This window comes from Oncorhynchus keta, chromosome 4 (assembly GCF_023373465.1).
Source record: "Oncorhynchus keta strain PuntledgeMale-10-30-2019 chromosome 4, Oket_V2, whole genome shotgun sequence".
Lineage (NCBI taxonomy): Eukaryota > Metazoa > Chordata > Actinopteri > Salmoniformes > Salmonidae > Oncorhynchus > Oncorhynchus keta.
The window spans coordinates 6,093,068-6,119,781 of NC_068424.1; the positions used below are offsets into that span (position 1 = coordinate 6,093,068).

Genomic DNA, 26,714 nt, shown 5'->3' on the forward strand with positions numbered 1-26,714 from the left:
ATACACTACAATACACTGCACTACACTACAATACACTGCACTACAATACACTACAATACAATACACTGCACTACAATATACTGCACTACAATACACTGCACTACAATACACTACAATACACTGCACTACAATACACTGCACTACAATACACTGGTACAATACACTACACTGGTACAATACACTGCTATACAATACACAACACTACAATACACTGCACTACAATACACTGCACTACAATACACTGCACTGCACTACAATACACTGCACTACACTACACTGCACTACACTGCACTGCACTAAAATACACTGCACTGCAATAAAATACACTGCACTACAATACACTGCACTGCAATACACTACAATACACTGGTACAATACACTGCTATACAATACACTGCACTGCACTACAATACACTGGTACAATACACTGCTATACAATACACTACACTGCACTACAATACACTGCACTACAATACACTGGTACAATACACTACACTGCAATACAATATACTGCACTACAATACACTGCACTACAATACACTGCACTACAATACACTGCACTACAATACACTACACTGGTACAATACACTACACTGGTACAATACACTGCTATACAATACACAACACTACAATACACTGCACTACAATACACTGCACTACAATACACTGCACTGCACTACAATACACTGCACTACAATACACTGCACTACAATACACTACAATACACTGCACTACAATACACTGCACTACAATACACTGGTACAATACACTACACTGGTACAATACACTGCTATACAATACACAACACTACAATACACTGCACTACAATACACTGCACTACAATACACTGGTACAATACACTACACTGCAATACACTACAATACACTGCACTACACTACAATACACTGCACTACAATACACTGCACTACTCTACACCACAATACACTGGTACACTACACTGCACTACAATACACTGCACTACAATACACTGCACTACAATACAATACACAATACACTGGTACAATACACTGCACTACAATACACTACAATACACTGCACTACACTACACTGCACTGCAATACACTGGTACAATACACTGCACTACAATACACTGCACTACAATACACTGCACTACACTGCGCTACAATACACTACAATACACTGCAATACACTACACTACACTGCACTGCACTACAATACACTACACTACACTGCACTGCAATACACTGGTACAATACACTGCACTACAATACACTGCACTGCACCACAATACACTGCACTACAAAACACTGCACTACAATACACTACACTAAAATACACTACACTGCACTACAATACAATAGTAGATCAATTTTGTACCAAATATATCTTAAATCAGTATGTATAGTTTTCCTTCTGTCATGTGTAATATCAGGATGGCAATATGTTGTATAATGGCGCAGTCATTATTTTAATTCATGATTTTTTTTGGGGGGGGGGGCTTGGGCCCTTATATGGGCCTATGGATGAGCTCAAATATGCATATAGGAAGTGCTGTCCATTTCATTGTGTTATGCTTTGAAACAACATCCACCATGACCATGTTTTACACTCAGCTTCTGTTGTTGAACTTCTTTCTTCAAATTGACCAATCACAGTGAGGTGAGCTTTAAAAGCCTGATTCTGTTTTGGTGACTTGTGTTGTGATTTTCAATGCATTTATATTGATGTCAGAGTGGTTAGAGGGACAGTAGAGCCCTGAGTACCAGGCCATGAGTACCAGGCCATGAGTACCAGGCCATTAGGACCTGATGGACAGTAGAGCCCTGAGTACCAGGCCATAAGGACCTGATGGACAGTAGAGCCCTGAGGACCAGGCCATTAGGACCTGATGGACAGTAGAGCCCTGAGTACCAGGCCATAAGGAACCGATGGACATTAGAGCCCTGAGTACCAGGCCATAAGGACCTGATGGACAGTAGAGCCCTGAGTACCAGGCCATTAGGACCTGATGGAGGGACAGTAGAGCCCTGAGTACCAGGCCATTAGGACCTGATGGACAGTAGAGCCCTGAGTACCAGGCCATAAGGACCTGATGGACAGTAGAGCCCTGAGTACCAGGCCATAAGGACCTGATGGACAGTAGAGCCCTGAGTACCAGGCCATAAGGACCTGATGGACAGTAGAGCCCTGAGTACCAGGCCATTAGGACCTGATGGAGGGACAGTAGAGCCCTGAGTACCAGGTCATGAGTACCAGGCCATTAGGACCTGATGGAGGGACAGTAGAGCCCTGAGTACCAGGTCATGAGTACCAGGCCATTAGGACCTGATGGAGGGACAGTAGAGCCCTGAGTACCATGCCATTAGGACCTGATGGACAGTAGAGCCCTGAGTACCAGGCCATTAGGACCTGATGGAGGGACAGTAGAGCCCTGAGTACCAGGTCATGAGTACCAGGCCATTAGGACCTGATGGAGGGACAGTAGAGCCCTGAGTACCAGGCCATTAGGACCTGATGGAGGGACAGTAGAGCCCTGAGTACCAGGCCATTAGGACCTGATGGAGGGACAGTAGAGCCCTGAGTACCAGGCCATTAGGACCTGATGGAGGGACAGTAGAGCCCTGAGTACCAGGCCATTAGGACCTGATGGAGGGACAGTAGAGCCCTGAGTACCAGGCCATTAGGACCTGATGGAGGGACAGTAGAGCCCTGAGTACCAGGCCATTAGGACCTGATGGAGGGACAGTAGAGCCCTGAGTACCAGGCCATTAGGACCTGATGGAGGGACAGTAGAGCCCTGAGTACCAGGCCATTAGGACCTGATGGAGGGACAGTAGAGCCCTGAGTACCAGGCCATTAGGACCTGATGGAGGGACAGTAGAGCCCTGAGTACCAGGCCATTAGGACCTGATGGAGGGACAGTAGAGCCCTGAATACCAGGCCATTAGGACCTGATGGAGGGACAGTAGAGCCCTGAGTTCCAGGCCATTAGGACCTGATGGAGGGACAGTAGAGCCCTGAGTTCCAGGCCATTAGGACCTGATGGAGGGACAGTAGAGCCCTGAGTTCCAGACCATTAGGACCTGATGGAGGGACAGTAGAGCCCTGAGTTCCAGGCCATTAGGACCTGATGGAGGGACAGTAGAGCCCTGAGTTCCAGGCCATTAGGACCTGATGGAGGGACAGTAGAGCCCTGAGTTCCAGGCCATTAGGACCTGATGGAGGGACAGTAGAGCCCTGAGTTCCAGGCCATTAGGACCTGATGGAGGGACAGTAGAGCCCTGAGTTCCAGGCCATTAGGACCTGATGGAGGGACAGTAGAGCCCTGAGTACCAGGCCATTAGGACCTGATGGAGGGACAGTAGAGCCCTGAGTACCAGGCCATTAGGACCTGATGGAGGGACAGTAGAGCCCTGAGTACCAGGCCATTAGGACCTGATGGAGGGACAGTAGAGCCCTGAGTACCAGGCCATTAGGACCTGATGGAGGGACAGTAGAGCCCTGAGTATTAGGTCCTGATGGAGGGACAGTAGAGACCTGAGTATTAGGACCTGATGGAGGGACAGTAGAGCCCTGAGTACCAGGCCATTAGGACCTGATGGAGGGACAGTAGAGCCCTGAGTACCAGGCCATTAGGACCTGATGGAGGGACAGTAGAGCCCTGAGTACCAGGCCATTAGGACCTGATGGAGGGACAGTAGAGCCCTTGAGTACCAGGCCATTAGGACCTGATGGAGGGACAGTAGAGCCCTGAATACCAGGCCATTAGGACCTGATGGAGGGACAGTAGAGCCCTGAGTACCAGGCCATTAGGACCTGATGGAGGGACAGTAGAGCCCTGAGTACCAGGCCATTAGGACCTGATGGAGGGACAGTAGAGCCCTGAGTACCAGGCCATTAGGACCTGATGGAGGGACAGTAGAGCCCTTGAGTACCAGGCCATTAGGACCTGATGGAGGGACAGTAGAGCCCTGAATACCAGGCCATTAGGACCTGATGGAGGGACAATAGAGCCATCAGTACCAGACCATTAGGACCTGATGGAGGGACAGTAGAGCCCTGAGTACCAGGCCATAAGGACCTGATGGAGCGACAGTAGAGCCCTGAGTACCAGGCCATTAGGACCTGATGGAGGGACAGTAGAGCCCTGAGTACCAGGCCATAAGGACCTGATGGAGGGACAATAGAGCCCTGAGTACCAGGCCATTAGGACCTGATGGAGGGACAATAGAGCCCTGAGTACCAGGCCATTAGGACCTGATGGAGGGACAGTAGAGACCTGAGTACCAGACCATTAGGACCTGATGGAGGGACAGTAGAGCCCTGAGTACCAGGCCATAAGGACCTGATGGAGGGACAGTAGAGCCCTGAGTACCAGGCCATAAGGACCTGATGGAGGGACAATAGACCCTTGTCATCACCAATCATCTTAACATTTAGTCTGGACCACATCACATCAACTGATCTGTCCTTTGATAGCCATTCATGAAAATCCCTGGAAGGCGCTAGCTATTTGAAACATTAATTAAGTCGTCTAACTTATGTTCTTTCGAGTGTTTCTTATCTCGGCACATCGTCTGTACATTCTCCTTAAATTGGTGGATTGTCAACGTGGTGGATTTTATACAACTACAGTGCATTCATAAAGTTTTCACACCCATTGGCTTTCCCCACGTTTTGTTAATGTGTAGAAATTAAATAATTTATTAAATAAAATGTAATAATTAAATCATTTCTAAGTACAATACCCCATAACGACAAAGCAAAATCAGGTTTTTTAGGCATTTTTGCAAGTGTGTAAAACAAATTTTAACAAATGAAATACCTTCTTTATTCAAACCCTTTGCCATGAGGCTCGAAATTTACTTCAGGTGCATCCGGTTTCTATTGATCTTCCTTGAGACGTTTCTACAACTTGATTGGAGTCCACCTGTGGTAAATTCAATGGATTGGACATGATTTGTAAAAGCACACACCTGTCTTTATAAGGTCTCACAGTTGATAGTGCATGTCAGTGCAAAAACCAAGCCATGAGGTCAAAGGAATTGTCCGTAGAGCTAAGAGACCGGACTGTGTCGAGGCACAGATCTGGGGAAGGGTACCAAAACATTTCTACAGCATTTGAAGGTCCCCAAGAACACAGTGGCCTCCATCATTCTTAAATTAAAGAAGTTTGGAACCACCAAGACTCTTCCTAGAGCTGGCCGCCAGGCCTAACTGAGCAATCAGAGGACAAGGGCCTTGGTCAGGTAGGTGACCAAGAACCCAATGGTCACTCTGAAAGCGCTGCAGAGTTCCTCTGTGGAGATGGGAGAACCTGCCGAAGGACAACAATTTCTGCAGCACTCCACCAACCAGGCCTTTATGTTAGAGTGGCCAGATTGAAGGACACATGACAGCCTGCTTGGAGTTTGCCAGAAGACACCTAAAGGACTCTCACACCATGAGAAACAAGATTGTATGGTCTGATGAAACCATCATGGAACTGTTTGGCCTGAATTCCAAGCGTCACGTTTTGAGGAAACCTGGCACCATCCCTACGGTGAAGCATGGTGGTGGCAGAATCATGCTGTGGGGAGGTTTTTCTGGGAGACTAGTCAGGAACGAGGGAAAGATGAACGGAGCAAAGTACAGAGAGATCATTGATGAAAACCTGTTCCAGAGCGCTCTGGACCTCAGACTGGGGTGAAAATTCACCTTCCAACAGGACAACAACCCTAAGCACTCAGCCAAGACAACGCAGGAGTGGCTTCGGGACGAGTCTCTGAATGTCCTTTAGTGAGTAATGATGTACTTATTGCAGCGCTGTGCTGGTTTACCGAAGTCTGCTGGTCCTGCACCAGACCTGCTGCATCAACGTGTGTCATGCAGGACGGAGGATGCTGCTTCTCACATCGTGTGTCATGCAGGACGGAGGATGCTGCTTCTCACATCGTGTGTCATGCAGGACGGAGGATGCTGCTTCTCACATCGTGTGTCATGCAGGACGGAGGATGCTGCTTCTCACATCGTGTGTCATGCAGGACGGAGGATGCTGCTTCTCACATCGTGTGTCATGCAGGACGGAGGATGCTGCTTCTCACATCGTGTGTCATGCAGGACGGAGGATGCTGCTTCTCACATCGTGTGTCATGCAGGACGGAGGATGCTTTGCTTCTCATCGTCGACTCTTTCTTCTCTGTTTTCACACAGTGGAAAATAGAAATGTGTGTGCTGCCAGCATTACTAGTGCCTCACGATTCCTCTTCTCTTCCTCTCATCCTTCTCTTCCTTTACTCTTCCTCTCCTCTTTCTTTCCTTCTCTCCTCTTCCTCTCCTCTTCTCTCCTCCTCTTCTCTCCTCTTTCTTTCCTCCTCCTCCTCCTCCTTCTCCCTCTCCTCTTCCTTTCCTGCTCTCTCCTTCTTTGTTCCCTAGCTCCTCCGCACAGACATAGCCCTAGCTCCTCCTCACAGACCCAGCCCTAGCTCCTCCTCACAGACCCAGCCCTAGCTCCTCCTCACAGACCCAGCCCTAGCTCCTCCTCACAGACCCAGCCCTAGCTCCTCCTCACAGACCCAGCCCTAGCTCCTCCTCACAGACCCAGCCCTAGCTCCTCCTCACAGACCCAACCCTAGCTCCTCCTCACAGACCCAACCCTAGCTCCTCCTCACAGACCCAGTACTAGCTCCTCCTCACAGACCCAGCCCTAGCTCTTCCTCACAGACCCAGCCCTAGCTCTTCCTCACAGACCCAGCCCTAGCTCTTCCTCACAGACACAGCCCTAGCTCTTCCTCACAGACCCAGCCCTAGCTCTTCCTCACAGACACAGCCCTAGCTCTTCCTCACAGACACAGCCCTAGCTCTTCCTCACAGACCCAGCCCTAGCTCCTCCTCACAGACACAGCCCAGCCCTAGCTCTTCCTCACAGACCCAGCCCTAGCTACTCCTCACAGACACTCATCTTTAGAAATAGAGCAGACTGTGCTCTGAACATAAGGGGTCTCTGCATGCATATTAACCCTATCACTGACTGGAGGAGATATAAAGGATCCTACACTGTCTGTAGATGAATTACACTGACTCTCCACCTATAAACTATATACTGTAGATAGGAATTAGACTCTTCACCTATAAACTATATACTGTAGATGAATTACACAGACTCTTCACCTATAAACTATATACTGTAGATGAATTACACAGACTCTCCACTATATACTGTAGAAATGACCGACTCTCTCCACTTTATAATCATTTATAATTTTTTATTATATTTACATTTTTACCTCTTTTTCTCCCCAATTTCACGGTATCCAATTGGTAGTTAGTCTTGTCTCATCGTTGCAACTCCCATACGGACTCGGGAGAGGCGAAGGTCGAGAACCGCGCGTCCTCCGAAACACAACCCGTCCAAGCCGGCACTGCTTCTTGACACAACGCCCACTTACCCCGGCAGCCAGCCGCACCAACGTGTCAGAGGAAACACCGTACACCTGGCGACCGTGTCAGCTTGCACTGCGCCCGGCCCGCCACAGGAGTCGCTAGTGAGCGATGGGACAAGGACATCCCTGCCGGGCAAACCCTCCCCTAACCCGGACGAAGCCGAGCCAATTGTGCGCCGTTTCATTGGTCTACCGGTCGCGGCCGGCTGTGACAGAGCCTGGACTCGAACCCAGAATCTCTGGTGGCACAGCTAGCACTGCGATGCAGTGCCTTAGACCACTGTACTGCGATGCAGTGCCTTAGACCACTGTACTGCGATGCAGTGCCTTAGACCACTGTACTGCGATGCAGTGCCTTAGACCACTGTACTGCGATGCAGTGCCTTAGACCACTGTACTGCGATGCAGTGCCTTAGACCACTGTACTGCGATGCAGTGCCTTAGACCACTGCGCCACTCGGGAGGCTGCATTATAAAGGCACCTGTAATAAAAGTTGTATTAAAGTGAGGCTAATGCTCATCTATTAACAGTACAGAGGTATGGCCTTATCTAATACTGTCAGTACAGAGGTATGGCCTTATCTAATACTGTCAGTACAGAGGTATGGCCTTATCTAATACTGTCAGTACAGAGGTATGGCCTTATCTAATACTGTCAGTACAGAGGTATGGCCTTATCTAATACTGTCAGTACAGAGGTATGGCCTTATCTAATACTGTCAGTACAGAGGTATGGCCTTATCTAATACTGTCAGTACAGAGGTATGGCCTTATCTAATACTGTCAGTACAGAGGTATGGCCTTATCTAATACTGTCAGTACAGAGGTATGGCCTTATCTAATACTGTCAGTACAGAGGTATGGCCTTATCTAATACTGTCAGTACAGAGGTATGGCCTTATCTAATACTGTCAGTACAGAGGTATGGCCTTATCTAATACTGTCAGTACAGAGGTATGGCCTTATCTAATACTGTCAGTACAGAGGTATGGCCTTATCTAATACTGTCAGTACAGAGGTATGGCCTTATCTAATACTGTCAGTACAGAGGTATGGCCTTATCTAATACTGTCAGTACAGAGGTATGGCCTTATCTAATACTGTCAGTACAGAGGTATGGCCTTATCTAATACTGTCAGTACAGAGGTATGGCCTTATCTAATACTGTCAGTACAGTACAGAGGTATGGCCTTATCTAATACTGTCAGTACAGAGGTATGGCCTTATCTAATACTGTTAGTACAGAGGTATGGCCTTATCTAATACTGTCAGTACAGAGGTATGGCCTTATCTAATACTATCAGTACAGATGTATGGCCTTATCTAATACTGTCAGTACAGAGGTATGGCCTTATCTACTACTGTCAGTACAGAGGTATGGCCTTATCTACTACTATCAGTACAGTACAGTGGTATGGCCTTACTTATAAGTCCACTATTGTGGCTAATCCTTATTGTGGCAGGCTTGACATGGATGGATCCGACTACCATTAATCAAATAAGGACTGTATTATAAATTAGGGTTATTTTAGATGATGACACCTAGCTATATATATGCCCCTGCACATTGACTCTGTACCGGTATCCCCTGTATATAGCCTCCACATTGACTCTGTACCGGTATCCCCTGTATATAGCCTCCACATTGACTCTGTACTGGTACCCCCTGTATATAGTCTCCACATTGACTCTGTACCGGTACCCCCTGTATATAGTCTCCACATTGACTCTGTACCGGTACCCCCTGTATATAGTCTCCACATTGACTCTGTACCGGTACCCCCTGTATATAGTCTCCATATTGACTCTGTACCGGTACCCCCTGTATATAGCCTCCACATTGACTCTGTACCAGTACCCCCTGTATAGAGCCTCCACATTGACTCTGTACCAGTATCCCCTGTATATAGCCTCCACATTGACTCTGTACCGGTACCCCTTGTATATAGTCTCCACATTGACTCTGTACCGGTACCCCCTGTATATAGCCTCCACATTGACTCTGTACCGGTACCCCTGTATATAGCCTCCACATTGACTCTGTACCGGTACCCCCTGTATATCCTCCACATTGACTCTGTACCGGTACCCCCTGTATATAGCCTCCACATTGACTCTGTACCGGTACCCCCTGTATATAGTCTCCACATTGACTCTGTACCGTAATACCCTGTATATAGCCTCCACATTGACTCTGTACCTTAATACCCTGTATATAGTCTCCACATTGACTCTGTACCGTAATACCCTGTATATAGCCTCCACATTGACTCTGTACCGTAATACCCTGTATATAGTCTCCACATTGACTCTGTACCGTAATACCCTGTATATAGCCTCCACATTGACTCTGTACCGTAATACCCTGTATATAGTCTCCACATTAACTCTGTACCGTAATACCCTGTATATAGCCTCCACATTGACTCTGTACCGTAATACCCTGTATATAGCCTCCACATTGACTCTGTACCGTAATACCCTGTATATAGTCTCCACATTGACTCTGTACCGTAATACCCTGTATATAGCCTCCACATTGACTCTGTACCGTAATACCCTGTATATAGTCTCCACATTGACTCTGTACCGTAATACCCTGTATATAGCCTCCACATTGACTCTGTACCGTAATACCCTGTATATAGTCTCCACATTGACTCTGTACCGTAATTCCCTGTATATAGCCTCCACATTGACTCTGTACCGTAATACCCTGTATATAGCCTCCACATTGACTCTGTACCGTAATACCCTGTATATAGCCTCCACATTGACTCTGTACCGTAATACCCTGTATATAGCCTCCACATTGACTCTGTACCGTAATACCCTGTATATAGCCTCCACATCCTGTTAGGGATGATGCGAATTTTCGCCTCTTTTTGTTAAAAATCGCGCAACATTTCAAAGTCCTGCTACTCATGCCATGAATATAGTATATGCATATGATAAGTATGTGTGTATAGAAAACACTCTGAACTCTCTAAAACGGTTAAATTGTGTCTGTGGCTATAGCAGAACGTGTTTAGGAGTAAAAATTCCTGGGAAAACTGTTCACCAAAAACACAAAAAAAACTATTCATCCGCCAGTCGATGTATTGTTTAAGGCGAGAGAAAATAGATGAGGATCCGATTTGAATCCCTACAGCTTCCACACGATGTCGCCAGTACTGGCATTTCATGGCTGGTTTATCCTTGGTGAGATGACGTATAGGCACTTCCTGTCTTGGGGCGCACCGCAGGATGTTATGAAAGTGAAAACATGGACGATGATTTCAAGACTTGCTGCTATCGAATACAGATCGCCCCGTGATCAATTTGATAGATTATTAACGTTTATTAATACCTAAAGTTGGTTTAGAAATGTAGTTTGAAGTGATTTGTAAAAGTTTATAGGCAACTTTTGTAATTTTAAAAAGTGACGTTGCGTCTTGTAAAGGGGAATTTTCCTGGATCAGACCGGTCTAAGGAAAACGACATTTTGGCTATACAATGACGGATTTAATCGGGAAAAAGACCCACTTGTGATGTTTATGGGAGATATAGGAGTGCCAACAAAGAAGCTTGTCACAGGTAATGAATGTTTTATATTTTATTTCTGCGTTTTGTGTAGCGCCGGCTACCGCAAAATCTTTTGTTTAGGTGTCGTTCAGGTATTTTGGGGGGTGCATGCTATCAGATAATAGCTTCTCATGCTTTCGCCGAAAAGCCTTTTACAAATCTGGTGGCTAGATTCACAACGAGTGTAGCTTTAATTCAGTACCTTGCATGTGTGTTTCAATGAAAGTTAGAGTTTTATCGAAAACTATAGGTGGCGCTCTGAAATTTCCGCTGATTGATGTTCCTGCACAGGAACTCAATTCCGCATCATCCCATAGAGGTTATTAAGGGCTTGTAAGTAAGCATTTCACTGTAAGGTTGTATTCGGCGCATATGACAAATACAATTTGATTTGATTCTGTCGGTACAGTGGTATGGTCTTACTGATATAATACTGCCAGTGCAGTGGTAGGGTCTTACTGATATAATACTGCCAGTGCAGTGGTAGGGTCTTACTGATATAATACTGCCCGTACAGGGTTATGGTCTTACTGATATAATACTGCCGGTACAGTGGTAGGGTCTTACTGATATAATACTGTCGGTGCAGTGGTAGGGTCTTACTGATATAATACTGCCAGTGCAGTGGTAGGGTCTTACTGATATAATACTGCCAGTGCAGTGGTAGGGTCTTACTGATATAATACTGCCAGTGCAGTGGTAGGGTCTTACTGATATAATACTGCCAGTGCAGTGGTAGGGTCTTACTGATATAATACTGCCCGTACAGGGTTATGGTCTTACTGATATAATACTGCCGGTACAGTGGTAGGGTCTTACTGATATAATACTGCCGGTACAGTGGTAGGGTCTTAATGATATAATACTGTCGGTACAGTGGTAGGGTCTTACTGATATAATACTGTCGGTGCGGTGGTAGATACTGTCGGTGCAGTGGTAGGGTCTTACTGATATAATACGGCTGGTGCAGTGGTAGGGTCTTACTGATATAATACTGCCGGTACAGTGGTAGGGTCTTACTGATATAATACTGCCGGTACAGTGGTAAGGTCTTACTGATATAATACTGCCAGTGCAGTGGTATGGTCATTGTAACCTCAAAGAAACTCCACTTTGAACTTTGTTGTAGCATCACTAAAGGCACCCTATTTCCTACATAGTGCTCAACTTTTGACCAGCTCCCTATGGGTTTCCCTATGGGCCCTGGTCAAAAGTTGTGCACTATATAGGGAATAGGGTGGTATTTAGAGCCCTGGTCAAATTTAGTGCACTATATAGGGAATAGGGTGGTATTTATGGCCCTCGTCAAATGGAGTGTGGTATTTAGGGCCCTGGTCAAATTTAGTGCACTATATAGGGAGTAGTGTGGTATTTGGGGCACATATTGTGTGATGTTGCCTATTTACACTGAGTGTCCCAAACATTAAGAACACCTTCCTAATATTGAGTTGTACCCCTTTTTGCCCTCAGAACAGACTCAATTTGTCAAGGCATGGACTCTACAAGTTGTCAAAAGTATTTAAAAAATTATTGCTAGTCCATGTTGACTCCAATGCTTCCTACAGTTGTCAAGTTGGACCAAACCCAGCAGTGTTGAAGTTCTTGACACAAACCGGTGCGCTTGGCACCTACTACCACACCCCGTTCAAAGGCACTTAAATATTTTGTCTTGCCCATTCACCCTCTGAATGGTACATGTACACAATCCATGTCTCAGTTGTCTCTAGGCTTAAAAATCATTCTTAAACCTGTCTCCAACCCTTCATCTAACACTGATTTTGAAGTGGAGATCATTAAGGGATCATAGCATTCACCTGGATTCAGTTGGTCAGTCAGTATATGTCATGGAAATGTTCCTAATGTTTTGCATGCTCAGTGTTGGTCAGTGTTTTGTAATGAAGGATTTGAGGGTGAATGTCTCTAAGGTCTGGTTTGTTAATGGGATCACATAGCATACATTAGGACTCATTTGACACAAATTAGATGATTGTATAAGAGATGGATTGGAGAATGATTAGTGATGGAGAGATTACTGCTGTTCATCTCTTTTATGAAACAGTGAAACGGAGGAAGGAAGGAAGTTTAGGAAGCTCAAGGAACAACTTGGGGGATCCAAATTAACTTCTTGTTGTCTACGTCCCAAATGGCTCCCTTTTCCCTTGGTAGTGCACTACTTTTAACGCCCTTGTCCAAAGTACTGCATTATATAGGGATTAGGGCGGCAGGTAACCTAGCAGTGTTTGGGCCAGTAACCGAAAGGTCACTGATTCAAATACCCGAGCTGACAAAGTAAAAAATGCCCTTGAGCAAGGCACTTAACCGTCATTTTCTCCAAGGGCTGCGTAATGCAATTGCCGACCCTGTAAAACAACAGCACATTACACTGCACCTGTCTGGTGTGTGACTGTGCTTAAAACAAATACAAATAACGGTTCCGTTTGACTCCTCCTGTCTACGTTGTCTGCTCAGTTCAACGACCTGTCTGTTGATGAAGCTGTGACTTCCCCATGTTGGGTAAAAGGGGAAGACAGTAAGACGTCTGATTGGTTGTCTTTCCCACAGAGAAAGCAGCCGCGGCCAATGAGGAGGAGGTACAGAAGGCGGATGTGTCGTCGACGGGCCAAAGCATCATCGACAAGGATGCTCTCGGACCAATGATGCTGGAGGTGAGTCTGAGTGATGTTGCTACTCTTGGGATAATTAGTCTACGCTTTATCCAGGCAGTCCAGGCACCTTGTTCTTCTGAGCTACAGAGGATTTAGCTAGGTAACAAGGTACCGTGTTCTGCCAACTGAGCTACAGAGGATTTAGCTAGCTAACAAGGTACCGTGTTCTACTGAGCTACAGAGGATCTAGCTAGCTAACAAGGTAACGTGTTCTACTGAGCTTCAGAGGATCTAGCTAGCTAACAAGGTACCACGTGTGTCTACTGAGCTACAGAGGATCTAGCTAGCTAACAAGGTTCCGTGTTCTGCCAACTGAGCTACAGAGGATTTAGCTAGCTAACAAGGTACCGTGTTCTACTGAGCTACAGAGGATCTAGCTAGCTAACAAGGTACTGTGTTCTACTGAGCTACAGAGGATCTAGCTAGCTAACAAGGTACTGTGTTCTACTGAGCTACAGAGGATTTAGCTAGCTAACAAGGTACCGTGTTCTACTGAGCTACAGAGGATCTAGCTAGCTAACAAGGTACCGTGTTCTACTGAGCTACAGAGGATCTAGCTAGCTAACAAGGTGCCATGTTCTTCTGAGCTACAGAGGATCTAGCTAGCTAACAAGGTACCGTGTTCTACTGAGCTACAGAGGATCTAGCTAGCTAACAAGGTACCGTGTTCTACTGAGCTACAGAGGATCTAGCTAGCTAACAAGGTGCCATGTTCTTCTGAGCTACAGAGCATCTAGCTAGCTAACAAGGCACTGTGTTCTTCTGAGCTACAGAGGATCTAGATAGACCGAGATTTGGTTAATTTCAGGGTTTTGCAAAAGTATTCACCCCCTTTGCATTTTTCCTATTTTAATGCATTACAACCTGCAATTTTAATAGATTTTTGTTTGGATTTCATGTAAAGGACATACACAAAATAGTCCAAATTGGTGAAGTGAAATGAACAAAAAACATTTCAAAAGAAATGACAAAGTTTTAAACTTAAAAGGTGTGGGTGCATATGTATTCACCCCCTTTGCTATGAAACCCCTAAATAAGATATGGTGCAACCAATTACCTTCAGAAGTCCTTCTGTGGCTCAGTTGGTAGAGCATGGCGCTTGTAACGCCAGGGTAGTGGGTTCGATTCCGGGACCACCCATAAGAATGTATGCACACATGACTGTAAGTCGCTTTGGATAAAAGCGTCAGCTAAATGGCATATATTATATTATATATTATTAAGTCACATAATTAGTTAAATAAAGTCCACCTGTGTGTCACATGATCTGTCACATCATCTCAGTATATATACACGTGTTCTGAAAGGCCACACAGTCTTAACAAGGGGCACCACCAAGCAAGCGGCACCATGAAGACCAAGGAGCTCGCCAAAAAGGTCAGGGACGAAGTTGTAGAAAAGTACAGATCAGGGTTGGGTTATAAAAAAATACCAGACACTTTTGACATCCCACTGAGCACCATTAAATCCATTAATAAACAATTGAAAGAATATGGCACCACAACAAATCTGCCAAGAGAGGGCCGCCCACCAAAACTCACAGACCAGGCAAGAATGGCATTAATCAGAGAGGAAACAAAGAGACCAAAGATAACCCTGAAGGAGCTGCAAAGCTCCACGGCTGAGATTGTAGTATCTGTCCATATGACCACTTGAAGCCGTTCACTCCACAGAGCTGGGCTTTGCGGAAGAGTAGCCAGAAAAAGCCATTGCTTAAAGAAAAAATGAATCAAACACATTTGGTGTTCGCCAAAAGGCATTTGGGAGACTCCCCAAACATATGGAAGAAGGTACTCTGGTCAGATGAGATTAAAGTTGAGTGTTTTGGCCATCAAGAAAAACATTATGTCTGGCACAAACCCAACACTTCTCATCACCCAAAGAACGCCATCCCCACAGTGAAGCATGGTGGTGGTAGCATGCTTTGGGGATGTTTTTCATCGGCAGGGACTGGGAAACTGGTCAGATTTTGAAGGAATGATGGATGGCACTAAATACAGGGAAATTCTTGAGGGAAACCTGTTTGTCGTCCAGAGATTTGAGCCTGGAAAGGAGGTTCACCTTCCAGCAGGACAATGACCCTAAGCATACTGCTAAAGCAACACTCAAGTGGTTTAAGGGGAAACATTTGAATGTCTTGGAATGTCCTAGTCAAAGCCCAGACCTCAATCCAATTGAGAATCTGTGGTATGACTTCAAGATTGCTGTACCCCAGCAGAACCGAACCAATTTGAAGGAGCTGGAGCAGCTTTGCCTTGAAGAATGGGCAAAAATCCCAGTGACTAGATGTGCCAAGCTTATAGAGACATACCCCAAGAGACTTGCAGCTGTAATTGCTGCAAAGGTGGCTCTACAACATATTGACTTTGGGGGGGGTGAATAGTTATGCACGTTCAGGTTTTCCGTTTTTTTTGTCTTAGTTCTTGTTTGTTTCACCATAAATATTTTGCATCTTCAAAGTGGTAGGAATGTGGTGTAAATCAAATTATAAAACCTCCCAAAAAAATCGATTTTAATTCCAGGTTGTAAGGCAACAAAATTGTAAAAATGCCAAGAGGGGTGGTAGGCTTATAGCTCATCTATTCGTTTGCCCATCTATCACTGAAACATTTAGCAGGCTATAATGTAGTGTAAATCATGTGTAGGACTATTATTTGTCGTTGATTGCATACGGGCGACTCTAAAATCACTGATCAGAAACATTTAACAGGCTATAATGTAGTGTAAATCAAGTGTAGGACTGTTATTTGTCGTTGATTGCATACGGGCTACTCTAAATTCCTGCGGATTGCATACGGGCTACTCTAAAAGCCTGCGGATTGCATACGGGCTACTCTAAAAGCCTGCGGATTGCATACGGGCTACTCTAAAGGCCTGGATTGCATACGGGCTACTCTAAATGCCTGGATTGCATACGGGCTACTCTAAATGCCTGCGAATTGCATACGGGCTACTCTAAATGCCTGCGAATTGCATACGGGCTACTCTAAATGCCTGGATTGCATACGGGCTACTCTAAATGCCTGGGAATTGCATACGGGCTACTCTAAATGCCTGTGGATTGCATACGGGCTACTCTAAATGCCTGGATTGCATACGGGCTACTCTAAATGCCTGCGGATTGCATACGGGCTACTCTAAATGCCTGGATTGCATACGGGCTACTCTAAATGCCTGGATTGCATACGGGCTACTCTAAAAGCCTGCGGATTGCTACGGGCGACTCTAAATGCCTGTGGATTGCATACGGGCTACTCTAAATGCCTGCGGATTGCATACGGGCTACTCTAAATGCCTGGATTGCATACGGGCTACTCTAAATGCCTGCGGATTGCATATGGGCTACTCTAAAAGCCTGCGGATTGCATACGGGCTACTCTAAAAGCCTGCGGATTGCATACGGGCTACTCTAAATGCCTGGATTGCATACGGGCTACTCTAAATGCCTGGATTGCATACGGGCTACTCTAAATGCCTGGATTGCATACGGGCTACTCTAAATGCCTGGATTGCATACGGGCTACTCTAAATGCCTGGATTGCATACGGGCTACTCTAAAAGCCTGCGGATTGCTACGGGCGACTCTAAATGCCTGGATTGCATACGGGCTACTCTAAATGCCTGCGGATTGCATACGGGCTACTCTAAATGCCTGCGGATTGCATACGGGCTACTCTAAATGCCTGGATTGCATACGGGCTACTCTAAATGCCTGGATTGCATACGGGCTACTCTAAATGCCTGCGGATTGCATACGGGCTACTCTAAATGCCTGGATTGCATACGGGCTACTCTAAATGCCTGGATTGCATACGGGCTACTCTAAAAGCCTGCAGAGGTTGTGAAATATATAAACACGAAACTTGCATGCTATTGATAATATAGAATGATGTTATTTTTCTACCGGTATCATGATGAAGATACTTTCAAAACCATACTCACAAGATATTTTATTATTTAGAAAATACATATTATTATTTTTGTAATTTTCTTAGGAGCTGCCTAAATGAATAATACATGTCTTTGTGACGGTGGAAATATCTACTGACATCTACTTAAACTTTCCGGCATGTGCACGGGAGATGTAAACAGTTTTCTCTCGGCAAGAATGTGATAATATATTGAGTTCTTAAAACATTCTTTGATTTAAAAAATAAAAAAATAGAATGTGATAATATATTGAGTTCTTAAAACATTCTTTGATTAAAAAATTTAAAAATAGAATGTGATAATATATTGAGTTCTTAAAACATTCTTTGATTAAAAAATTAAAAAATTGAATGTGATAATATATTGGACTGTATAAATTGAATTCTTTACAGCGAGACAGTAAATCCTATGTGAAATGGGTGTAAAGTCGTGGTTTAAACTGTCCTTGTTTGTCTGGTTAGACTAGCCCACACTGCAGCGAGAGCACAGCTTGAACCTGCAGATGGGTCCGAGTGCACCTGGGTGTTTCTCCTGCCGATGGCCTTTGTCTACAGAGTGTTGGTTAGAGAGCTAACAGAGTCCCTACTCAGAGAGAGCGAGAGTAGGTGGGAATCGCTGGCCCCCTGTTCGTCCCTCCGTCTGCCTGCTGACAGATGGGGAGAGGGAGAGAGAAAGAGAGGAGGCTATATTTAGCATTGAGTTGCATGTGGATTCAGTGATGGCAGGCAGACCTCCAGAGCTATAAATATTACCCTGACATTACACATCTCACAGTGAACAGAGGAAGGAGAGAGAGGGTGTAAGGGAGGGGAGGAGGCTGAATGGACTGATTCATCCAGCAGGCAGCGAAGGCTGAGTGATTCATCCTGCAGGCAGGCAGCGAGGCTGAGTGATTCATCCTGCAGGCAGGCAGCGAGGCTGAGTGATTCATCCTGCAGGCAGGCAGCGAGGCTGAGTGATTCATCCTGCAGGCAGGCAGCGAGGCTGAGTGATTCATCCTGCAGGCAGGCAGCGAGGCTGAGTGATTCATCCTGCAGGCAGGCAGCGAGGCTGAGTGATTCATCCTGCAGGCAGCGAGGCTGAGTGATTCATCCTGCAGGCAGGCAGCGAGGCTGAGTGATTCATCCTGCAGGCAGGCAGCGAGGCTGAGTGATTCATCCTGCAGGCAGGCAGCGAGGCTGAGTGATTCATCCTGCAGGCAGGCAGCGAGGCTGAGTGATTCATCCTGCAGGCGGGCAGCGAGGCCAGGACAACAGAGCAGGGTAGGAACAACCTGCCCTCAGCCAGAACAACAGAGCAGGGTAGGACAACCTGCCCTCAGCCAGAACAACAGAGCAGGGTGGGAACAACCTGCCCTCAGCCAGAACAACAGAGCAGGGTAGGAACAACCTGCCCTCAGCCAGAACAACAGAGCAGGGTGGGAACAACCTGCCCTCAGCCAGAACAACAGAGCAGGGTGGGACAACCTGCCCTCAGCCAGAAACAACAGAGCAGGGTGGTGGGACAACCTGCCCTCAGCCAGAACAACAGAGCAGGGTAGGAACAACCTGCCCTCAGCCAGAACAACAGAGCAGGGTGGGAACAACCTGCCCTCAGCCAGAACAACAGAGCAGGGTGGGACAACCTGCCCTCAGCCAGAACAACAGAGCAGGGTAGGAACAACCTGCCCTCAGCCAGAACAACAGAGCAGGGTGGGAACAACCTGCCCTCAGCCAGAACAACAGAGCAGGGTGGGACAACCTGCCCTCAGCCAGAACAACAGAACAGGGTGGGAACAACCTGCTATCAGCCAGAACAACAGAGCAGGGTAGGACAACCTGCCCTCAGCCAGAACAACAGAGCAGGGTGGGAACAACCTGCCCTCAGCCAGAACAACAGAGCAGGGTAGGACAACCTGCCCTCAGCCAGAACAACAGAGCAGGGTAGGACAACCTGCCCTCAGCCAGAACAACAGAGCAGGGTAGAAACAACCTGCCCTCAGCCAGAACAACAGAGCAGGGTAGGACAACCTGCCCTCAGCCAGAACAACAGAGCAGGGTAGGACAACCTGCCCTCAGCCAGAACAACAGAGCAGGGTAGGACAACCTGCCCTCAGCCAGAACAACAGAGCAGGGTGGGAACAACCTGCTATCAGCCAGAACAACAGAGCAGGGTAGGACATCCTGCCCTCAGCCAGAACAACAGAGCAGGGTAGGACAACCTGCCCTCAGCCAGAACAACAGAGCAGGGTGGGACAACCTGCCCTCAGCCAGAACAACAGAGCAGGGTAGAACAACCTGCCCTCAGCCAGAACAACAGAGCAGGGTAGAACAACCTGCTATCAGCCAGAACAACAGAGCAGGGTAGGAACATCCTGCCCTCAGCCAGGACAACAGAGCAGGGTAGGAACAACCTGCCCTCAGCCAGAACAACAGAGCAGGGTAGGACAACCTGCCCTCAGCCAGAACAACAGAGCAGGGTGGGAACAACCTGCTATCAGCCAGAACAACAGAGCAGGGTGGGAACAACCCGCCCTCAGCCAGAACAACAGAGCAGGGTAGGAACAACCTGCCCTCAGCCAGAACAACAGAGCAGGGTAGGACAACCTGCTATCAGCCTTTATTTTATTGTACATTGTGTAGAATGAAATCTCTTGAGATGCATTTCGCTTTCAAGAGTGTCCACACACTAAGTACATATCTAACTGTACACAATATACAGTACAGAGAGGTTAGGGACAGCCAGCCAACCACAGTCAGCCAGCCAACCACAGTCAGCCAGCCAGCCAGCCAGGTACAGTCAGCCATCCATCCAGCCAGTCAGCCAGGTACAGCCCACCAGCCAGCCAGCCACAGACAGCCAGTCAGTCAGCCAGGTACAGCCACAGCCAGCCAGCCAGGTACAGTCAGCCATCCATCCAGCCAGCCAGCCAGTCAGTCAGCCAGGTACAGCCACAGCCAGCCAGGTACAGCCAGCCAGCCACAGCCAGCCAGCCACAGCCAGCCAGCCAGGTACAGCCACAGCCACAGCCAGCCAGCCAGGTACAGCCACAGCCAGCCAGCCAGCCAGGTACAGCCACAGCCAACCAGCCAGGTACAGTCAGCCAGCCACAGATAGCCATCCATCCAACCAGTCAGCCAGCCAACCAGCCAGGTGCAGTCAGCCATCCATCCAACCAGTCAGCCATCCATCCAACAAGTCAGCCATCCAACCAGTCAGCCATCCACAGACAGCCATCCATCCAACCAGCCAGCCATCCAACCAGCCAGCCACAGACAGCCAGCCACAGACAGCCAGCCACAGTCAGCCATCCAACCAGTCAGCCAGCCAACCAGCCAGCCATCCAACCAGTCAGCCAGCCAACCAGCCAGCCACAGTCAGCCATCCAACCAGTCAGCCAGCCAGCCACAGTCAGCCAGCCAACCAGTCAGCCAGGTACAGTCAACCATCCAACCAGTCAGCCATCCAACCAGTCAGCCATCCAACCAGCCAGCCAGCCAACCAGCCAGCCACAGTCAGCCAGCCACAGTTAGCCATCCAACCAGTCAGCCATCCACAGTCAGCCATCCACCAGTCAGCCAGCCACAGTCAGCCATCCAGCCACAGTCAGCCATCCAACCAGTCAGCCAGCCAACCAGCCAGCCACAGTCAGCCATCCAACCAGTCAGCCAGCCAGCCACAGTCAGCCATCCAACCAGTCAGCCAGGTACAGTCAGCCATCCAACCAGTCAGCCAGCCAACCAGCCAGCCACAGTCAGCCATCCAACCAGTCAGCCAGCCAACCAGCCAGCCACAGTCAGCCATCCAGCCAGCCACAGTCAGCCATCCAACCAGTCAGCCAGCCAACCAGCCAGCCACAGTCAGCCATCCAACCAGCCACAGCCAGCCATCCATCCAACCAGCCAGCCATCCAACCAGTCAGCCTTCCATCCAACCAGTCAGCCAGCCAACCAGCCAGCCACAGTCAGCCATCCATCCAACCAGTCAGCCAGCCAACCAGCCAGCCACAGACAGCCAGCCACAGTCAGCCATCCAACCAGTCAGCCAGCCAACCAGCCAGCCACAGTCAGCCATCCAACCAGTCAGCCAGCCAACCAGCCAGCCACAGTCAGCCATCCATCCAACCAGTCAGCCAGCCAACCAGCCAGCCACAGACAGCCAGCCACAGTCAGCCATCCAACCAGTCAGCCAGCCAACCAGCCAGCCACAGTCAGCCATCCAACCAGTCAGCCAGCCAACCAGCCAGCCAACCAGTCAGCCATCCAACCAGTCAGCCAGCCAGCCACAGTCAGCCATCCAACCAGTCAGCCAGGTACAGTCAGCCATCCAACCAGTCAGCCATCCAACCAGTCAGCCATCCAACCAGCCAGCCAGCCAACCAGCCAGCCACAGTCAGCCAGCCACAGTCAGCCATCCAACCAGTCAGCCATCCACAGTCAGCCATCCAACCAGTCAGCCAGCCACAGTCAGCCATCCAGCCAACCAGCCAGCCACAGTCAGCCATCCAACCAGTCAGCCAGCCAACCAGCCAGCCATCAGCCATCCAACCAGTCAGCCAGCCAACCAGCCAGCCACAGTCAGCCATCCAGCCAGCCACAGTCAGCCATCCAGCCAGCCACAGTCAGCCATCCAACCAGTCAGCCAGCCAACCAGCCAGCCACAGTCAGCCATCCAACCAGCCAGGTACAGTCAGCCATCCAACCAGTCAGCCAGCCAACCAGCCAGCCACAGTCAGCCATCCAACCAGTCAGCCAGCCAACCAGCCAGCCACAGTCAGCCATCCAGCCAGCCACAGTCAGCCATCCAACCAGTCAGCCAGCCAACCAGCCAGCCACAGTCAGCCATCCAACCAGCCAGGTACAGTCAGCCATCCAACCAGTCAGCCATCCAACCAGTCAGCCAGCCACAGCCAGCCAGTCAGCCATCCATCCAACCAGCCAGCCATCCAACCAGTCAGCCTTCCATCCAACCAGTCAGCCAGCCAACCAGCCAGCCACAGTCAGCCATCCATCCAACCAGTCAGCCAGCCAACCAGCCAGCCACAGACAGCCAGCCACAGTCAGCCATCCAACCAGTCAGCCAGCCAACCAGCCAGCCACAGTCAGCCATCCAACCAGTCAGCCAGCCAACCAGCCAGCCACAGTCAGCCATCCATCCAACCAGTCAGCCAGCCAACCAGCCAGCCACAGACAGCCAGCCACAGTCAGCCATCCAACCAGTCAGCCAGCCAACCAGCCAGCCACAGTCAGCCATCCAACCAGTCAGCCAGCCAACCAGCCAGCCACAGTCAGCCATCCAACCAGTCAGCCAGCCAGCCACAGTCAGCCATCCAACCAGTCAGCCAGGTACAGTCAGCCATCCAACCAGTCAGCCATCCAACCAGTCAGCCATCCAACCAGCCAGCCAGCCAACCAGCCAGCCACAGTCAGCCAGCCACAGTCAGCCATCCAACCAGTCAGCCATCCACAGTCAGCCATCCAACCAGTCAGCCAGCCACAGTCAGCCATCCAGCCAACCAGCCAGCCACAGTCAGCCATCCAACCAGTCAGCCAGCCAACCAGCCAGCCACAGTCAGCCATCCAACCAGTCAGCCAGCCAACCAGCCAGCCACAGTCAGCCATCCAGCCAGCCACAGTCAGCCATCCAGCCAGCCACAGTCAGCCATCCAACCAGTCAGCCAGCCAACCAGCCAGCCACAGTCAGCCATCCAGCCAGCCAGGTACAGTCAGCCATCCAACCAGTCAGCCATCCAACCAGTCAGCCATCCAGGTACAGTGAGCCAGCCTCTCTATACTCTGCATTGTTACATAACACACTTGTCATCTGACATAGGAATCTGTAGAAAATAAGGCTGAATAGAGAGAGGTGTGTGTGTGTGTGTGTGTGTGTGTGTGTGTGTGTGTGTGTGTGTTGTGTGTGTGTGTGTGTGTGTGTGTGTGTGTGTGTGTGTGTGTGTGTGTGTGTGTGTGTGTGTGTAATGTGTGTATGCGTGCGTGCGTAATAATAATAATAATAATGTGTGTTTAATGCGCCTGTATAATATGATAATAATAACCTTTGTTCGTGTTGCAGTGGAATCAGGGCAGGAGAGAGAGAGGCTGTATGACATAAGAGAGGGAGGCTGGAGCTGAGGGCATACATTCTGTTTGCTCTGTTCCCTTTTTGTTTTGTTTTGTACAGCTATTTGAATTTCCCTTTCCAAACTATTTCCCCTTTTTTCCACCCTCATCACCCTCATCACCCTCATCACCCTCAGGCCGATCTCCTCTGTCACCCCATAAATCAAAGTTTATTTGTCACGTGCGCCGAATACAACAGGTGAAATGATTACTTTACCTCAAGCTCTTAACCAACAGTGCAGTTTTTAAGTAAAAAAAATATGTGTTAGGTAAAAGAAACAAAATGAATAAAACTGGCATAAACATAACAGCAAAGAGGATATCTGAAGGTAGAGTCAATGTGTCAATATACAGGTAGAGTCAATATACAGAGTCAATGTGTTAACACACCAGGTCGTCGGGATAGTTGAGGTAATATGTACATGTAGGATTAGTTGAAGTGATTATGGATGATAAACGGAGAGTAGCAGCAGTATAAAATGGGGGGGGACACAATTCCTAATTCGGTTAGTTCATAGTCTGGGAGTTCATTTGATTAGGTGTTCAGGAGTCTTATGGCTTGGGGGGTAGAAGCTGTTTAGAATCCTTTTGGACCTAGACTTGGCACTCCGGTACCGCTTGCCGTGCGGTAGCAGAGAGAACAGTCTATGACTGGGGTGGCTGGGGTCTTTGACTACCCTCTGAAGTGCCTTGCGGTCGGAGGCCGAGCAGTTGCCGTACCAGGCAGTGATGCAACCAGCTGTAGAACCTTTTGAGGATCTGAGGACCCATGCCAAATCTTTTCAGTTTCCTGAGGGGGAATAGGTTTTGTCGTGTCCTCTTTACGACTGTCTTGGTGTGTTTGGACCATGATAGTTTGTTGGTGATGTGGACACCAAGGAACTTGAAGCTCTCAACCTGCTCCACTACAGACCCGTCGATGAGAATCGGGGCGTACTCGGTCCTCCTTTTCCTGGGAGCGTACTCTGTCTGATAGTGAGAGACAGGGCTGAGAGAGGAGATATGGTCTGATGGGCTGAGAGAGGAGATATGGTCTGACGGGGCTGAGAGAGGAGATATGGTCTGACGGGGCTGAGAGAGGAGATATGGTCTGACGGGGCTGAGAGAGGAGATATGGTCTGACGGGGCTGAGAGAGGAGATATGGTCTGACGGGGCTGAGAGAGGAGATATGGTCTGACGGGGCTGAGAGAGGAGATATGGTCTGACTGGGCTGAGAGAGGAGATATGGTCTGACTGGGCTGAGAGAGGAGATATGGTCTGATGGGCTGAGAGAGGAGATATGGTCTGACGGGGCTGAGAGAGGAGATATGGTCTGACGGGGCTGAGAGAGGAGATATGGTCTGACGGGGCTGAGAGAGGAGATATGGTCTGACGGGGCTGAGAGAGGAGATATGGTCTGACGGGGCTGAGAGAGGAGATATGGTCTGACGGGGCTGAGAGAGGAGATATGGTCTGACGGGGCTGAGAGAGGAGATATGGTCTGACGGGGCTGAGAGAGGAGATATGGTCTGACGGGGCTGAGAGAGGAGATATGGTCTGACGGGGCTGAGAGAGGAGATATGGTCTGATAGTGGAGATATGGTCTGATAGTGGAGATATGGTCTGATAGTGGAGATATGGTCTGATAGTGGAGATGTGGTCTGATAGTGAGAGAGATGCTCTCCGTAGCTGACGTGAGTAACACCATTAAAACAGCGCCAGACAGACTACCAGGACGTGTGATCTGTGTGCTCCGGGCGTGTGCTGACCAACTGGCAGGTGTCTTCACTGACATGTTCAACCTCTCCCTGATTGAGTCTGTAATACCAACATGTTTCAAGCAGACCACCATATCTCTTATTTCAGCCCCGTCTCTCACAATCAGACCATATCTCTTATTTCAGCCCCGTCTCTCACTATCAGACCATATCTCCACTATCAGACCATATCTCCACTATCAGACCATATCTCCACTATCAGACCATATCTCCACAATCAGACCATATCTCCACAATCAGACCATATCTCCACTATCAGACCATATCTCCACTATCAGACCATATCTCCACTATCAGACCATATCTCCACTATCAGACCATATCTCCTCTCTCAGCCCCGTCTCTCACTATCAGACCATATCTCCACTATCAGACCATATCTCCACTATCAGACCATATCTCCACTATCAGACCATATCTCCACTATCAGACCATATCTCCACTATCAGACCATATCTCCACTATCAGACCATATCTCCACTATCAGACCATATCTCCTCTCTCAGCCCCGTCTCTCACTATCAGACCATATCTCTACTATCAGACCGTATCTCCACTATCAGACCATATCTCCTCTCTCAGCCCCGTCTCTCACTATCAGACCATATCTCCACTATCAGACCATATCTCCACTATCAGACCATATATCCACTATCAGACCATATCTCCACTATCAGACCATATCTCCACAATCAGACCATATCTCCACAATCAGACCATATCTCCACAATCAGACCATATCTCCACAATCAGACCATATCTCCACAATCAGACCATATCTCCACAATCAGACCATATCTCCACTATCAGACCATATCTCCACAATCAGACCATATCTCCACAATCAGACCATATCTCCACTATCAGACCATATCTCCACTATCAGACCATATCTCCTCTATCAGACCATATCTCCACTATCAGACCATATCTCCTCTCTCAGCCCCGTCTCTCACTATCAGACCATATCTCCACTATCAGACCATATCTCCACTATCAGACCATATCTCCACTATCAGACCATATCTCCACTATCAGACCATATCTCCACTATCAGACCATATCTCCACTATCAGACCATATCTCCTCTCTCAGCCCCGTCTCTCACTATCAGACCATATCTCCACTATCAGACCATATCTCCACTATCAGACCATATCTCCTCTATCAGACCATATCTCCACTATCAGACCGTAGGGCTGAGGCTGGGGTGGGCTGCATAATCACATTAGTGGAAACCGTGAATGTTCTCAGGGCAGGTTGTAGTTAGTGTGTGTGAGTTGTGTCTGGATTTA

The 26,714-nt window shown here is 48.2% G+C and overlaps 1 protein-coding gene and 1 long non-coding RNA gene across 6 annotated transcripts in view; one reads left to right on the top strand and one right to left on the bottom strand.

Moving 5' to 3' along the window:
* Nucleotides 1-26,714, top strand: part of LOC118394781 (nuclear receptor coactivator 2-like) — a 195,677-nt gene that overhangs the window by 86,359 nt on the left and 82,604 nt on the right. For all 3 annotated transcript variants that reach the window (XM_052498964.1, XM_052498967.1, XM_052498970.1), the window contains exon 5: nucleotides 13,530-13,633. In XM_052498964.1, coding sequence (XP_052354924.1) covers nucleotides 13,530-13,633 — 104 coding nt within the window. The remainder of the gene's footprint in view (nucleotides 1-13,529; nucleotides 13,634-26,714) is intronic.
* On the bottom strand, nucleotides 1,958-4,018 carry LOC127916662 (uncharacterized). 3 transcript variants are annotated; one of them, XR_008095481.1, is made up of 5 exons: nucleotides 3,755-4,015; nucleotides 3,534-3,665; nucleotides 3,286-3,417; nucleotides 2,450-2,889; nucleotides 1,958-2,031 (listed from the first exon to the last, which is right to left on the bottom strand). It is a non-coding gene; the product is annotated as an uncharacterized LOC127916662 (long non-coding RNA). The 3 variants fall into 3 exon arrangements; XR_008095479.1 differs by having other exon boundaries at nucleotides 3,286-3,461; nucleotides 3,755-4,014; XR_008095480.1 differs by lacking the exons at nucleotides 1,958-2,031; nucleotides 2,450-2,889 and adding an exon at nucleotides 2,926-3,021 and having other exon boundaries at nucleotides 3,066-3,461; nucleotides 3,755-4,018.